General features: G+C 50.6%; 2 protein-coding genes and 1 long non-coding RNA gene across 7 annotated transcripts in view; 1 reads left to right on the forward strand and 2 right to left on the reverse strand.

The window, feature by feature from the left end:
• LOC141581796 (uncharacterized) overlaps nucleotides 1-14,377 on the forward strand; it is a 154,699-nt gene that overhangs the window by 54,504 nt on the left and 85,818 nt on the right. The window lies entirely within an intron of this gene.
• MFSD6L (major facilitator superfamily domain containing 6 like) lies at nucleotides 3,500-6,307 on the reverse strand. Its single transcript, XM_003929231.4, has one exon. The coding sequence runs from the start codon at nucleotides 6,081-6,083 to the stop codon at nucleotides 4,326-4,328; it is 1,758 nt and encodes a 585-aa protein (XP_003929280.2). The 5' UTR covers nucleotides 6,084-6,307; the 3' UTR covers nucleotides 3,500-4,325.
• The window catches only part of PIK3R6 (phosphoinositide-3-kinase regulatory subunit 6), a 63,388-nt gene continuing 55,664 nt past the window's right edge, over nucleotides 6,654-14,377 (reverse strand). For all 4 annotated transcript variants that reach the window (XM_039476333.2, XM_074388167.1, XM_074388168.1 and 1 more), the window contains 2 exons: nucleotides 10,241-10,353; nucleotides 6,654-9,656 (listed from right to left, as the gene is read on the reverse strand). In XM_039476333.2, coding sequence (XP_039332267.1) covers nucleotides 9,500-9,656; nucleotides 10,241-10,353 — 270 coding nt within the window. In that variant the 3' untranslated portion in view covers nucleotides 6,654-9,499. The remainder of the gene's footprint in view (nucleotides 9,657-10,240; nucleotides 10,354-14,377) is intronic.

Raw genomic sequence — 14,377 nt, forward strand, 5'->3', positions numbered from 1 at the left:
TGCTGTGCCATTATATACAAGGGACTTGAGCATCCTTGGATTTTGATATCTGTGGGGGGGGGTGGGGTCTTGGAATCAATTCCCCAAGGATACCAAGAAACTACTACTACATGCTTATTAGAATGGCTAAAATTAAAGAGATTGATTTTACTGAGTGTTGGTGAAGGTGTAGAGAAGCTGAAACTTCTATGCACTGCTGGTGGGAATGTAAAATGTTACACCACTTTGGGAAACTATTAGCAGTTCTTTAAAAGTTAAACATGGCTGGTTGTGGTGGTTCACACCTGAAATCCCAGCACTTTGGGAGGGTGAGGCGGATGGATTAAAAGGTCAAGAGTTCAAGATCAGCCTGGCCAGTATGATGAAACCCTGTCTCTACTTAAAATACAAAAATTAGCTGGTGGGCGCCTGTAGTCCCAACTACTTGGGAGGCTGGGGCAGGAGAACCGCTTGAACCAGGAGGCGGAGGTTGCCGTGAGCTGAGATCGCTGCCAAAGCACTCCAGGGAGGCGGGGCGGCAGTGGGCCAGGCTGGCAGGGGCGGGGCAAGTGGGGAGGGGTTGGGACTAGATCGGCAGGTGGGGCGGGGTGGGGCGGGGCCAGACCGGAGCTCCTTTACTGGGCTGGGCTTTCCCGTCCCCTCTTGGGCTCCCAGCCTTTTTGGATACAGAGTCTCATTCTGTCACCAGGTGCCAGGCTGGAGTGCAGTGGCACAATCTTGGCTGACTGCAACCTCCGCCTCCCGGATTCCAGCAATTCTCCTGCCTCAGACTCCTGAGTAACTGGGACTACAGGCGCGCACCACCATGCCCAGCTAATTTTTGTTTTGTATTTTTAGTAGGGACGGGGTTTCACCATGTTGGTCAGGGTGGTCTCGATCTCTTGGTCTCATTATCCACCCGCCTCGGCCTCCCAAAGTGCTGGGATTACAGGCTTGAGCCACCGCACCGGGCCTCCACCCTCTTTAAGAATGGAAGGTAGTCAAACATTAAATAGCCCAAACAAACTTCTCAGCCTCCCACCCTTCCCATAAAATCTTTTAGATCCATCAGTTGTCACCTCGCTCAGTCTTCCGTCTTCTCCTTTTCTACAACCCTTCCCCCCAACTCATGCTTCTTTTTCTCTTCCTTCTTCCTCCTCTTCAGTCTAAATCATACTTAACTCTTTTCTTAAGCCAGTTCCTGTTCCTCATCCTTTTGTTTTAGAGGACATATACGTGTTTGTATTTTGGTATTATTGTGTGTTCTGTCTAAATAGTAAAATTACTATCCAATCAGTTTCAAGTGATGGCTGCCGTAAATCTTAATATTTAATTTCTCCCCTTTCCCCTCAATTTCAAAGCCATAGAGCACAGTGATTAATAACTCTCAGGCCCAGGAGCCACCAGGCTGGATCTGAATACCAGCTCTGCCACTTACTAACTGTGTGACCTCAGGCAAGTTACTGAACCTTCAGTTCTGCCATCTGTAAACTGGAGATGCCAATAGTGTCTACATTCTATGATTTCTTGATGACTAGTAGGAGTACACCGTGTACTTTATTAGAACAGTGTCCGGCCTAGACCACTCAGTAGTTGTTATTTGTTTTACTGCAAATAGAAACATTTGGCAAGAAGTGTTGAGACAGATAGAGCTGGAAACGGCAATGGAGTGGACAGTGCTTGGTTAACCACATCAGAATCACTTGGAGGTAGCTCTAAAAATGCAGCTTTCTGAACCCGCCTGGGAGATTCTGATGGAAACCAGGAACCTGACTTTTTGCATCTGCTCCTCAGACTTGGATCGACAGCTAGGCTGGGGAACTATTGGCAAAGAAGAAAATGCCCTGCATTTGGAGTAAGGAGATCCAGGACTCTGGTGGTGTTTCTGCCAGTGACCCAATGTATGACTTCTGAGATTCCATTTTCTCATGTGTAAAATGCAGGTAACAAATTTGATGTGTTCATAGAGTAGTTGTGGGGGGTCACATTGCTGAAGTCGTTTCTGTGGGGGAAGCTGGCTTACTGGGGTGAAAGGAACACAGGCTTTGTAGTAAGCTGGACCTGGCTGTGAGTTCCATTGTGGAGGCTGCTGCAGATGTTGCTAGTTGCCAATTCTGGGTCCAGCCCCCTTTTCCTAATGCGTTTTGCTTGGTGTGTAACTGTGCTTAGCTTAAAATACTTCCTCCCAGACTTCCTTGCGGCTAGGGTGGCCATGGGACACAGTTCACTCAGCTGAGGAATTTCTGGGGAGGCTTAGCTTTCCTTTTTTTTTTTTTTTAATCTTTTTTCTTTTGGAGACAGGGTCTTGCTCTGTAACCCAGGCTGGAATGCATTGGCACAAATATGACTCACTGTAGCCTTAAACTTCTGGGCTCAAGTGATCCTCTTACCTCAGCCTCCTGAGTAGCTGAGACTACAGTTGCATACCACCACACCTGGCTAATTTTTTTTTTTTTTTTTGTAGAGGCAAGGTCTCACCATGTTTCCCAGGCTGGTCTCGAACTCCTGGGCTCAAGCAGTTCTCCTGCCTCAACCTCCCAAAGTGCTGGGATTATAGGCATGAGCCACCATGCAGCCTATTTTCTTGATATAGACACTTGTTCCTGTTTCTTTTTGCCCTATTGTCTTTCCCTTTTCTTACTGCCTGGAACATGGATGAAAGGTGTGGAGGAGGAGCAGCAGCTGTCTTGTTCCTATGAGAGTACAAATCTGGGAGGGCTGCCCACAGGCTGAGTATGACAGTGTGAGGAGATGAAAAGATTCTAGATTTCCAGTGGTGTCATCCAGCAGTGGCAGGCACCACCTCTGTGCTGCCCACCCCAAATGTCTTATATATATGAGACAAATCTCTAATTGTTTAAGGCAGAGGTAGTTTCTGTTGGTTATTTGTACCCTAAAGCTTCTTAGGGAGAATTTTTCAAAAAGCAAAGATCCTAGTACCATGTCTGACCCTGTGGACATTCATATATCTGTTTCACCTTCTCCAGCTATGAGACATTTTCTGCATTTGTACAGTGAGGCTTCTTCTAAATTCAATACCTTATTTTTAACTGACGATTAGGTAGACCAATTGGGCCCTTGGGGACTGGCCTTTGGAATAAAGGGTCCTTTATTTCAGGCCCTTCCCTGGGGGAGTTTGGGAAGGCAGTAGCACTAGTCTGTCACTCCCAAAATCCCACCAAGTGCCTCCACAGTGTGGAGACCCTATAGCGCCCTTACCTATGAAGACGTCTGCACCTCAATAAAATCGGATGTTAAAATCTTAGGCCAGGTGCGGTGGCTCACACCTGTAATCCCAGCACTTTGGGAGGCCAAGGCAGGTGGATCACAAGGTCAGGAGATGGAGACCATCCTGGCTAACATGGGGAAACGCCATCTCTACTAAAAATACAAAAATTAGCCAGGTGTGGTGGTGGGCGCCTGTAATCCCAGCTACTCGGGAGGCTGAGGCGAACTGCTTGAACCCAGGAGGCAGAGGTTGCAGTGAGCCAAGATTGCACCACTGTACTCCAGCCTGGGCAGCAGAGAGAGACTGTCTCTAAAAAAAAAAAACAAAAAAGAAAGAAAGAAAGAAAAAAGAAAAAAAAACCCTTCATGTGCTCTTGTGAGGTGGAGCATGCAAAATGTGAGTTCAAAAGACATGAAATTGCCCTTGCTCTGATGTAAATGTAAACGATGATTCTAAGTGGGACACACATTTGTGTGAAGGTAAGAACGAAAACTATTAACCTCCCACTCCCTCCTCCCCCAACACATAAACATTTCCCTTTATTTTCTCCGGTTGGAAGTACTTGAGTGTGAGTGTGGGCACTTGTATATCAGTGGGGACAGAAAGGAGTTTGTTTTCATGACCATTCTTACCTGCCCACAGCACGGCTTTTTTTAGGAGCAGGCTAATGCGTTTATGACCCGTGGGAATGCCGTGATTCACCCATGTCAGCTGCCCTCTCTGCCAACTGAATCCTGCAGGTCCCCATGGTCTTCCTGTCACTGACAGTTTGATCCCTTCCACCATTGCTGAATTCAACAGCACCTGAGTCAGGACTCTTGCAAACTTTACACATCAAAATATAGTGAATACAAAGGGAAAGTTGTTAAAAGCAAATGTATTATTCCTCCATTATTTAAAAAAAGATTGAATGGCAAAACGTTAAATCTCCTTTTACTACAAAAGTAAAGAAAATCATGCAATGAGACGATCCTGTTGGGCCTTCAGCGTAGCCACCCTCCGCTTTCTTCCCCAAGGCTCCCTGCAGTCCAGGGCAGGTTTTTGTCCTTGGCAGGCTGAGCTTTGTTCAGTCCCTCGTTCCTTCCTAGATCATAACACCCTGGATTTCTTAGCCCTTTCAGTCTGGTTCTTCCCTCATGGCCTTCACAAGCCAGTCCCGTTCTGTCCCCTGCTCAGAGTCACTAGTGTCACTCACCTCCATAGACAGCAGCTTTGAGTACTTGATTTTCCGCTCTTGGGGCAGCCTCCACTGTATGGACAGGAAAAAGGCCAACCAGAGCAACAGGACCACACAGCAGGCCTGGTAGAGCACAGCCAGGCTGAAGCGCATCACCACGAAGCCCCCGACAAAGCTGCCTAGGCTACAGCCACTCCTGTAAAAATGGCCTCGGAACAAGGCACTCAGAGCCCTCTCCATGCGGGGAGTGGTCAGGTCCTCTACTGAGGCCTCCACAGCCCACCACAGAGCCCCGTTGCTAATGGCACTCAAGATTTGAACAGGGAGGACAGACCACCAGCTCCAGAGGAAAGAGTAGTAGAGCAGCTGCCCAGCGAGGCAGCCCAGCCCCAGCCCCACCAGGCCTGCCCTGGACAGTTTCCTAAGCAATGTCATTTTGAACAGATGAAGCAGAATTTCCCCCAGCAAGCTGAGGGCAACCGAGAAACCCATGACCAGCTCGCTGCTCCCATGGTCCTTCATGTGCCAGAACAGAAAGTTCTGGACAGTACTGATGATGGCTCCTATCAAAACAACGGTGGAGGTGAGGAGAATGAGGCGGGGGTCGCCCCCCACAATAGACAGTGCTTTGACGCTTTTGTAGCTGGGCTCCCACGGCCGATAGATGGGAATGGGAAAGGCAATGCTCACCAATAAGGTCAGGATGCTGACCACCGAGTAGCCATAGAAGTGGGCCACACCCTGGGGGCCACTGGTCATCAGGAAGCAGTCCAGCTGCCCCACCAAGGCTGCAATGCCACACACGCCTGCCGACATGCCCAGCAACCTCCAGACCGACAAGCTTCTGTATCGGTCAGTGGCATCAACAAAATCCAGGTACTCATAAAGGCTGTCATCTGCCACCTGCTCCAGAGGTGCTGTCAGCAGCTCCCAGAATGCCAAGGACCCCAAGGAGAGGATGAAAGTCCACCGCAACCCTTCCAAGGACAAGTCAAAAGCCCAGGGTTTCCCCTGGATCCCTGACAGATTGGCTGGATTTCTGGGCCCTTTCCCGGCAGGAAGCAAGGGGAGGGCAGTCTTGACCACCTCAAAAGTAACTTCCCAGGGATGACCTTTCAGCCCTGAAGTGTCAGGATGGAGGAGAACTTGGGATGTGGTCCTAGCTCCTTCTACAGAGAGTGCTAAGTAGCTGCGAAGATCACCGAAAGTTTCTTGGTCACTTTCACCAGGTGGCTTTCTGAAGCTAGGCACCTCCACCTCTCCGGTCATCTTGGCTAGGTGGCTAGAGGCAGGCTCTTGGGCCGAGGTGATGTTCACAGGTAGTGTGACCCTCAGTAGTGTGTCTGTGCTGGTCACGCTGCTGCTTCCATTACAAGGGAGGTGCACCCGATTTTTGTCTGCCAGTGGAACCAGGATCATCAGCAGGCTGGCCCCCACGGAGCCGAGCAGGGAGCCCATCAGAAGTGTTCTCCGTTTCCGGTAGCTTTTGGCCAGGATGGCACAGACGGGAGCCCAGAAGGCAGCGATCAGGTGCTTGGTTCCCATTAGGATGCCCACCCAGGGCGCGGCCAAGCCCAGCTGCCTCAGGTAGAGGGTCAGGAACGGGGTCACGCAGGCTTCCCGGACCCCGCACAGCAGGTGAAAGAGTTTGGCCACCCCCAGCGCCCTGCTGATGTCCCATCGGGGGTTGGCGCTCATGGCTGCCCGGCTCCTTCAGGCCTGGGCCGACAGAGGGCGGAGCAGGGCGCAGGGCGGGCGCGGCCCCTTTTTCCCGGGAGGGAGGCTCAGGGGTCGGGGCTCCAAGCGAGTGGGACTGCGGCCCGGACCTGGGGCAGCGTCACGGTCACCAGGTCAACGCCCGCCCCCAGCCAACGCCCTCAGGTCCTCCCGCCCGGAGGGAGAGGAGCGATGGGGGCGGGGGTGTGGGTGGGGCCGGCGTTCCGCGAGCCGCACCTGCCACGTCCCGCCGCCACCGCGGGCCACCTGCCCGGAAGTTCGCAGATGCGCAAGGGGCGCGTCCCGGAGCCTGCATGGTGCGCTCTGAGCCCCTGCAGCCATCCTCCTCTGGCTGCCACTGTAGCCCAGGAGCCTGGGCTTAACACCTGTACTGCTTCAGGCAAATAAAAGCGTCAGAGTCGGCCTGCGGGGAGCCAGAATGGATTGCATGGCATCCACCAGGCTCTCTCCCTCATCATCTTCAGGTCTTTACCCCGATCAGTGACCAACAGCTGACACCGCAAATCCCATAACCCTGTCCCCACCCTGCCCACTACTTTGTCTTTCTCTCTAGCACTTTTCACTGTCCAAGGCACTACAGGTTTATAGTTTACGTGTTGACCTTGTTTATTGTCTGTCTTCACCAGAATCCAAGCCCCAGGAAGGCAGGTATTTTTGATCCCAGGGCCTAGAATGGTTTCATTGGATGCGTGCTGCCCTCGGAAGTGGCATGACCTTGGGTGACACGGTTGTCTCCAGCTGGGAAAATCCCTAAGGAGGGCTGACAGCTGATGGCAGTCGTCCAAGGACACTCCTTGCCGCGGACCTGCCAGCACATGGCAGCCCCCAGAACCTTATGTATGTGCTGCTTAGTTTTAATCTACACCTAAGGGTGCTCACGTGCCCTGTATGAGAGTACACACAGCTGAGGTAGTTAGCTAGCCTTTCATCAAAAACACAGAGCTAAGACAAGCACTTCATCTTAAATCAACAGAAGTGTCTTCACTAATGAACATAATAGATATTATAGTTTTTTACTGGTGAAATTAGTGGTGTCCAAGTCACCTGGGTTGGGTATAATTTTTCTGAAAGCATTTCTTCTCTTGCTGGAACAAGATATAATAATCTAGAGATTCCGGTAGTCCAAACCCTTTGGAAGGATGCTGTAGGGTTTGCTTCAGAATGGTCCAGTGTACAGCCCCTGATTCAGTAAGCTTTTCGTACAATGCTTGCTCAGAGCACCTAATTTGGCTGGAGATGGAGCAGAAGTACTTGGCAGTACATGTCTGTGTGTTATGGAATTCGATCTATGACTTGCCTTCATTGTCAGCTGGTACACAGTATCTTGGGGAGGAGGCCAGGGGCCTCACTTAACCTAAATAACTGGTAAACGTGCAGATGTCTACTGAAACCTAATGACTGAATGATCAAATTGGTATGAATCTGTTTACGTCATGCCAGTGGCAGAAAAAATAAAATTTAGTCTCCTCCAGGTAAACTCACTCTAATTCAATGCTACTGCAATCATTTCAGGTATAAAACCACCTCAGTCACACCGATGATAGTCCCTAGTCCCGCCCTTCCCTGGGTCCTGCTGTGGACAACCTCAGTGGAGGATATCACATCCATCTACTTCTCAGTCCTGACCTGTCCTGGGTTCATGTCCACTGGGAGGCAGGTGTCAGACTCCAATGTGCCTGGACATGTGCAGGTGTGTGAGGGGCATGTCCTGGGGCCTGCAGGGTGCACCCCAAGCTAGACCATGGGCCCTGTCCAGCCTCTGGCTGCTGGTGTTGCCCAGGAACTTGGGCTAAACACCTGGATTGCTTCAGGCAAGTAAAACCATCAGAGTCAGGGTGGGGGCAGTGAGAATGGAGTGAATGGCATCCACCAGGCTCCCTTCCTTACTACACCATGCTGGTGTCTGTGAAGGTGCCCACGATACTGCACCTGGCCTTCAGGCGCCATGCTTCACACTGCTGCCTGAGAAAATCTTTGCCTGCTGCCCATGTCCCATATAGGCGCAGGGACTCTCTAAGGCTGCCCTTGGGCCCCTATGCCTCTGCACCCCAGGTGGTCCATCTTACACTCTCCTTGGCATTGAGAATGTGTCCTGCCATTGAGACTTGCTTCCACTCCTGGGGCAATGAGGCCCAAGGCAAAGTGCCCTCTTCTCTATTCTTGGATTCCCAAATTAAAAGGGAATCTTCTACCACCCTCACCTTACCCCCATGCCCACCATCATCCCCTGGCACTCCGTCTAGGTGCTAGGACTCAAGCCCAAGCATTTTGTCCTCTCTGTTTCTTTCCCCTGACACCATACCTATTTCTGGGGATGAGGAAACTAAAGATGTGTCATTGATCTATTTTAAACCTGGTTGTAGGTTTTTGAACATAAAAGCCAAGAATTTTTGACGTATTTAATCTCTGGCCTGGCCAGTGTGGTGGCTCACACCTGTAATCCCAGCACTTTGGGTGACTGAGGTGGGAGGCCGAGGTTACCTATGTTCCTGGGCAACAGAGGAAGACCTCATCTCTACCAAAAAAAGCCTCCAAACAACAAACAAAAAAACCCCCAAACCTAGTAGGGCATGGTGGCATGTGCCTGTGATCCCAGCTACTTGAGATGCTGAGGTGGGAGGATCACTTGGTCCCTGGAGATCAAGGCTGCAATGAGCTGTGATGGTGCCACTGCACTCCAGAGCAGTGACAGAGCAAGCAAGAGGCAGGAGACAGAACATACCAGATTATGCTTCACAGAACTCTTACCTGGCCCAAGTGGACTCAGTAGGTTATATAAAGGACTGCCCTGATGATTCCTGTTAACATATAAATATTGCCAGGTATAAGATGAAAGCAGAAGGATTTCAGTGTATGTTTATTGAATCTGACATTTTTCCCCCACCTGATAGAGGCCCTTGCCTGGGCTGGGTGAGGTGGGCAGTGGCCTGAGAGTGGGAAGGGAAGAAACTTGGGAGGGAGGCAGTGCCATTGCTGTTCCCTGCTTCCTATTTTCCCCTAGGACCACAGGGCTCTGGTCAAAACAGCAGCTCTAACCCTGGTTTTAAGGGCTGGGTGGGAAGCTTGAGTGGGAGAGGACAGTGGGAGAAGTGGGAATTAAAGCTAAATGAAGGAGTAGCCATTTGTGTGAGAAGCTGGGCTTGGTGTGTGTGTTCTCAAGCAGCTGTGGCATTGCCCAGGCCATCCGTAGGCCTCCGTGTGAGCCCTTCTTCATCACAGTCCCCACAGCAGGCTCTCTGTGCTCCCAGACGCTCGCTGGCACCTGGTCAAGGCCAAAGCTGCCCCGCAGAGCTGGGCCTTGCTCTGGCTGTAGGTGTAAGTGTTTGGGGTTGATGGGGTAGTATATCCTTCCTTCTGGGCCTGCTGTCCCCGCAGGCTCACTGGACAATGCCAGAAAACGTGTTGATAGGCATCAGCAGGGGTTTGGGCTTGGCTTTGGTCGTTTCCATCTCCTTTTCCCCATGTGAATTGAGCCACGGCGCCTTGGACTTCTGGGCCCCAGAACATGGTTCTGGGCAGGGAGCGACCTCGAATCTGTGGGTGGAGAGAGACTAGCTCAGGTGACCCGTCTCAGGGATCAGATCTGCCCAGGGCATCTGAAAGGCAGAGCCGTTATTGTAGGGCATAGAGGAGGCGGCCATGCAGAAGAAAGAGGAAGAGTTTGGATGAGAAAGAACAACCTGGGCCTGGGAGGAGACGCCTGAAGCAAGTGACTCTGTGTATGCCTCCCTTACCCCAACACACCTCCTGAGGGGAAACCAGTAAGGGTCGGCTAACTGGGACACAGTTGCCATAGAAGGTCAGCCTGTGTGGTAGGGGCCCATGCCTACAGAGGGGGCTGGATCAGGAGGCTGCAGGCTGAGTATATGCAGAGGCATCTGGAGAAAATGCAATTATCTGCTGCTGCCCTGAGTCAGCCATTCATTTGCCTCAACTTCCTGGATCCAAGGCACAGGGCAGTGGCCTCAGCCCATGCTCACCAGGGACACCTGCCTGGCCACAGGCTCTGCCTCCAATGAGGTGCCTTGAGCTAGAGGCAGGAGGTGGCAGGAACTGGCACCTACTTTGGTTTGTCCCATTGACCCTGGAACTCTTAAGGGTGGCAGGCCCAGCCTCACCTGACCACATCCCTGAAAGTGCGTTGATCATCCTTGTCCAGTGACAATGTCAGCAGCCTCTGGTCCTGGCTCTGGATCTGGATATTGTTTGTCCTGAAGGTGTTGGTCACTGTCTGCAAGGGAGAGATGGCGTGCATGAGTGTGGCCTTGGCTCAACAGGTAGCCCTGCCAACATCTCCTACCCTGGAATCTGGTGTGTTTCTTCAGTTTAGAACATGGGGTCCCCAGCTCCCCACCTGCAAGTGGCTGAGTAGTGACAACCCTGCACAAATTGCTTCTAGGCTTCCCATGCCCTTGGATCTCACATAGTTTTTTCAATCTTTTCCCAACCTGTTGTCCTTGATTTTGAACACAAATGTTACGGAATGTGGTGGCTAGTGCTTGCCAGGTTGTCAAGTTGCCTGAGCTTGAGTGTTGATTTCTTCAACATTTTCCGAGCACCTCCTATATGACCGGCATGTTAACATGTGTGGAATTTGGGGGTATTTCAGGAGTTTTAAAAGTCTTGACCCCAGTTCTCAGCACTAAATCACATACATTATTTACGTGCAGCAGACATAGAGGGTCTAGAAAGCAGCCAAGGACCCCATGCCTCAGACCAGGCCAAAGGAAAGCACCCCCAGGCACCCTTATAACTCCTGACCTGAGGGAGTAATTCCAGAGAGGTCTCCTCCCACTGGCAGAGAACTTGGAGCATTGTGGGTTCCAGGTGGAGTGTTCAGAGGTTGTGGCTCATTCCACACACAGACAGCAGCTTTGGGAAATTTATAACCACAGAACCCTGGAGTTGCCAGAGGCCTTGGAGACCATCTCGTTAAAGTGTTCCTAACCCTGGCTGCCCGTAAGAATCAATTTTCAAAAACATAGTATTGGCCTGGCATGGTGGCTCACACCTGTAATCCTAGAACTTTGGGAGGTGGAGGTTGGTGGATCACCTGACCTCAGGAGTTCAAGACCAGCCTGGGCAGTGTGTCGAAACCCCGCCTGTACTAAAAATACAAAAAAATTAGCTTGGCATGGAAGCATGAGCCTGTAGTCTCAGCTTTTGGGAGGCCAAGGCAAGAGAATCACCCAGGAGGCAGAGGTTGCAGTGAGAGATCGTGCCATTGTACTCCAGCCTGGGTGACAGAGCAAGACTCTGTCTCCAAAACAAAACAAAAAACCATAATAGCAGAGTTTCTGATTTAAGTGGCATGGAGTTGAGCCCAGGCATGGGGTTGAGCCCAGGCATGGGCATTTTTTAAAAAGCTCCTGCATGTAGGCAGGGCTAAGAACAACTGCTGAATTTTTCAGCGTCACTTAGGAGAGACAGACAGCTTAAACTAGGGGTTTGTGCATGCCCAGGAATTTTGGCTGAACTTTTAGGGGGTGGAGGTAGGCCAGCCAGAAGTCTGTGGACAGGGTATGCAGGATCTGCTGGGAGGAGGGTAAGAGCATAGTCTCTAAGCCAGGCTGCCCAGGCTCTAATCCTGGCTCTGCTACTTATTAGCTGTGTGACCTTGAGCATGTTTCTTAATCTCTCTGTGCTACCTTTTAGGATTGTCGTGAAGATTAAGTGAGACCGTATCAGGCATCCCCAAACTACGGCCCACGGGCCGCATGCGGCCCCCTGAGGCCATTTATCCGGCCCCGCACTGCACTTCAGGAAGGGGAACCTCTTTCATTTGTGGTCAGTGAGAGGAGCACAGTATGTGGCGGCCCTCCAATGGTCTGAGGGACAGTGAACTGGCCCCCTGTGTAAAAAGTTTGGGGACGCCTGCCATATATATTAAGTGCGTGGAACAGAGCCCAAGACCCTATTAAGAACTCTTTATTAATTATAATTTTCTAAGAAGGAGCCAAGCATGACTAATGGACTCAGTGATGAAGTCTCAGGTGTCAGAGGGGAAGGGGAAGCTACTGTGGGTTCTTTCTCTTCTTGGTTTGTCCCCTAGGCCAAGCCCCCACCTATCACCCCACTATTTATAGACTCCTGTGAGTCTGAATGGGTGAGCTGTGAGTAAAGACAGATTTACCAAAACCTCTGTAAGATGGGGTTTGATAGTCCAGGAAATGAGAAAAGAAATGAGCCATGTATAGAAATTGAGGACAGAGGACTCCAGGACAGAAGGTAACACACAGAGGAGAGGAGCCTTCTCCCCTGCTGCCAACACAACCTGTGGCAGCTTGGCAGGGCACAGTGGCTCATGCCTGTAATCCCAGCACTTTGGGAGGCCCAGCGTAGGCAGATGACGTGAAGTCAGGAGTTTGAGACCAGCCTATCCAACATGGTAAAACCCTGTCTCTACCAAAATTGCAAAAAAATTAGCTGTGCATGGTGACAGGCATCTGTAATCCCAGCTACTTGAGAGGCTGAGGCAGGAGAATCACTTGAACCTGGAGGTGGAGGTTGCGGTAAGCCGAGATTGCGCCACTGCACTCCAACCTAGGCAACAGAGTGAGACTGTCTCCAAAAAAACCAAAAAACAAACCAACCCTTTTAAAAGCACCTTTAGTGCTCTGGAGCCGTCAGCCGCAGTGGGAGGTTGTGGTCAGAGGTTCAGGCAGTGAAACCTAGTGGACATTGACTGGACAGTTAATGGAATGATAGTTGTTACTGGAATGCCACTCATGACCTTCTAGAAATTCTTGGAGAGACTGCAGGAGGCTGAAGTCCTGCATGAGCCGGGGGTGGGGGAAGCCAGGTGTTTTCTGTTTGCTATAGTTAATGGAATTGCACCTAAACTGATTGCAGCTAGTGAGTGAAATGCATGGTTTCCTTAGGTTAAAAGACTGGAGCTTGAATATGACCCACTGAAGCCTGCACAGTGGTTGCTATGGGGGCAGCACTCTGACTCTCAACTTGGTGTTCCTTCTTTAGCATCAGGCTGCTCTAGGTGTCTCTGGCAGGATTTGGGCCCACATGACCTGGCCATGGAGTTGGCCCCCACTTCTAGGTAATCATACACTGTCTCTGGGCTTGCTCCCACCTGCCTGCAGTGTAGGCAGATGCCTTTTATTTCCCTTTGTGGTCTGCACACCTAGCCACACCCTACCTGCTTGGTTTTGGCCCATAAGGACCACAAGAGTTTTAGATTTTAGTCTATAAATGCAGCCATGGAAGCCAGCAGAAAGGACCAGATGCAGAATTTGCAAAGGATTCTGCTCTCAGTAAGATGAAGGAATGGGCAAAGGGTTGCTAATTGTTTCCTGTTCTCTGTTGGTGGCAACCAGTTTTCCATAGCTAAAGCCCCACCCAGTTCTTCTGTTTCTGCTTTATTTCCCACTTATCTTCTATTTCAAAATTCCAGTCTAGCTAAGGTCATATCTGACCCTTAAACTTACTGAGCCAGCCACAATGGCCTTGCCCCCATACCGTTCTTCATACTGTCTCCTGCCTTCTTTCTCACTCCAGCTCACCGTGACCTTCCCCTTACTGCTTAGTGGTTATCATCCAGTCCATTTGTACAAAACACACATGTAGACCTGCCTGGTTCCGAGAGGAAAGACAGCTACTAGAATTTTCCCCTAGTAGGGTCCATGTAGGGATCAAAGGGAACTTGCTGAAGTGATAAGTTTAGATTTTCAAAAAGCCCCTGACCAGGTGGTTTAAAGAGGTCATTAAAAACAGAAACCACTTTAAGGAACTGACTTTGAAAGAGGAAATGCAACAGCAAGGTAAATAGGTCCACCTTGGAACCTAAAACTTAAATACTGGACTGCTCTATGAGAAGACAGAGTTTAGCTCAGGGCAGATGTCTCAGCCAATCAAAACTCTCCTACGGTGGATAGGCTGCCTCAGAAAGAGTGAGTTTCCAGTTCTGGCATGAGATCAAGGGCAGACTAGATGACTCAACAAACATCTGGTGAGGCCCTACTGCAGGCCAGACACCACACCAGCTAAGATGAGGGTCCAGAGCCTAGGGAGCTTCCAGGTCATTAACATACAAAGATCATGCCATTTTTCATGTCACAAGTGTTTCCATGGCTGTGTCTGCAGGGTCCTATGGGGGCTAGCATGGAGGTGGTGCACTTAGCTCACCTGGGTGAGGGGAGGAGGCTGGAGATGTGGAAGGAAGGGGGAAAAGCATTAGGAAAGGCCTCCTGAGAGAGATGACACTGGAGTCTCAACTTGGAGGATGAGTAGGAATTATAAAA

Source organism: Saimiri boliviensis, chromosome 17, assembly GCF_048565385.1.
Source record: "Saimiri boliviensis isolate mSaiBol1 chromosome 17, mSaiBol1.pri, whole genome shotgun sequence".
NCBI classification, from domain to species: domain Eukaryota; kingdom Metazoa; phylum Chordata; class Mammalia; order Primates; family Cebidae; genus Saimiri; species Saimiri boliviensis.

What these genes read in the sequence shown, in the direction of transcription:
- MFSD6L (XM_003929231.4), bottom strand. Translation starts at nt 6,083, where the DNA reads ATGAGCGCCAACCCCCGATGGGACATCAGCAGGGCGCTGGGGGTGGCC.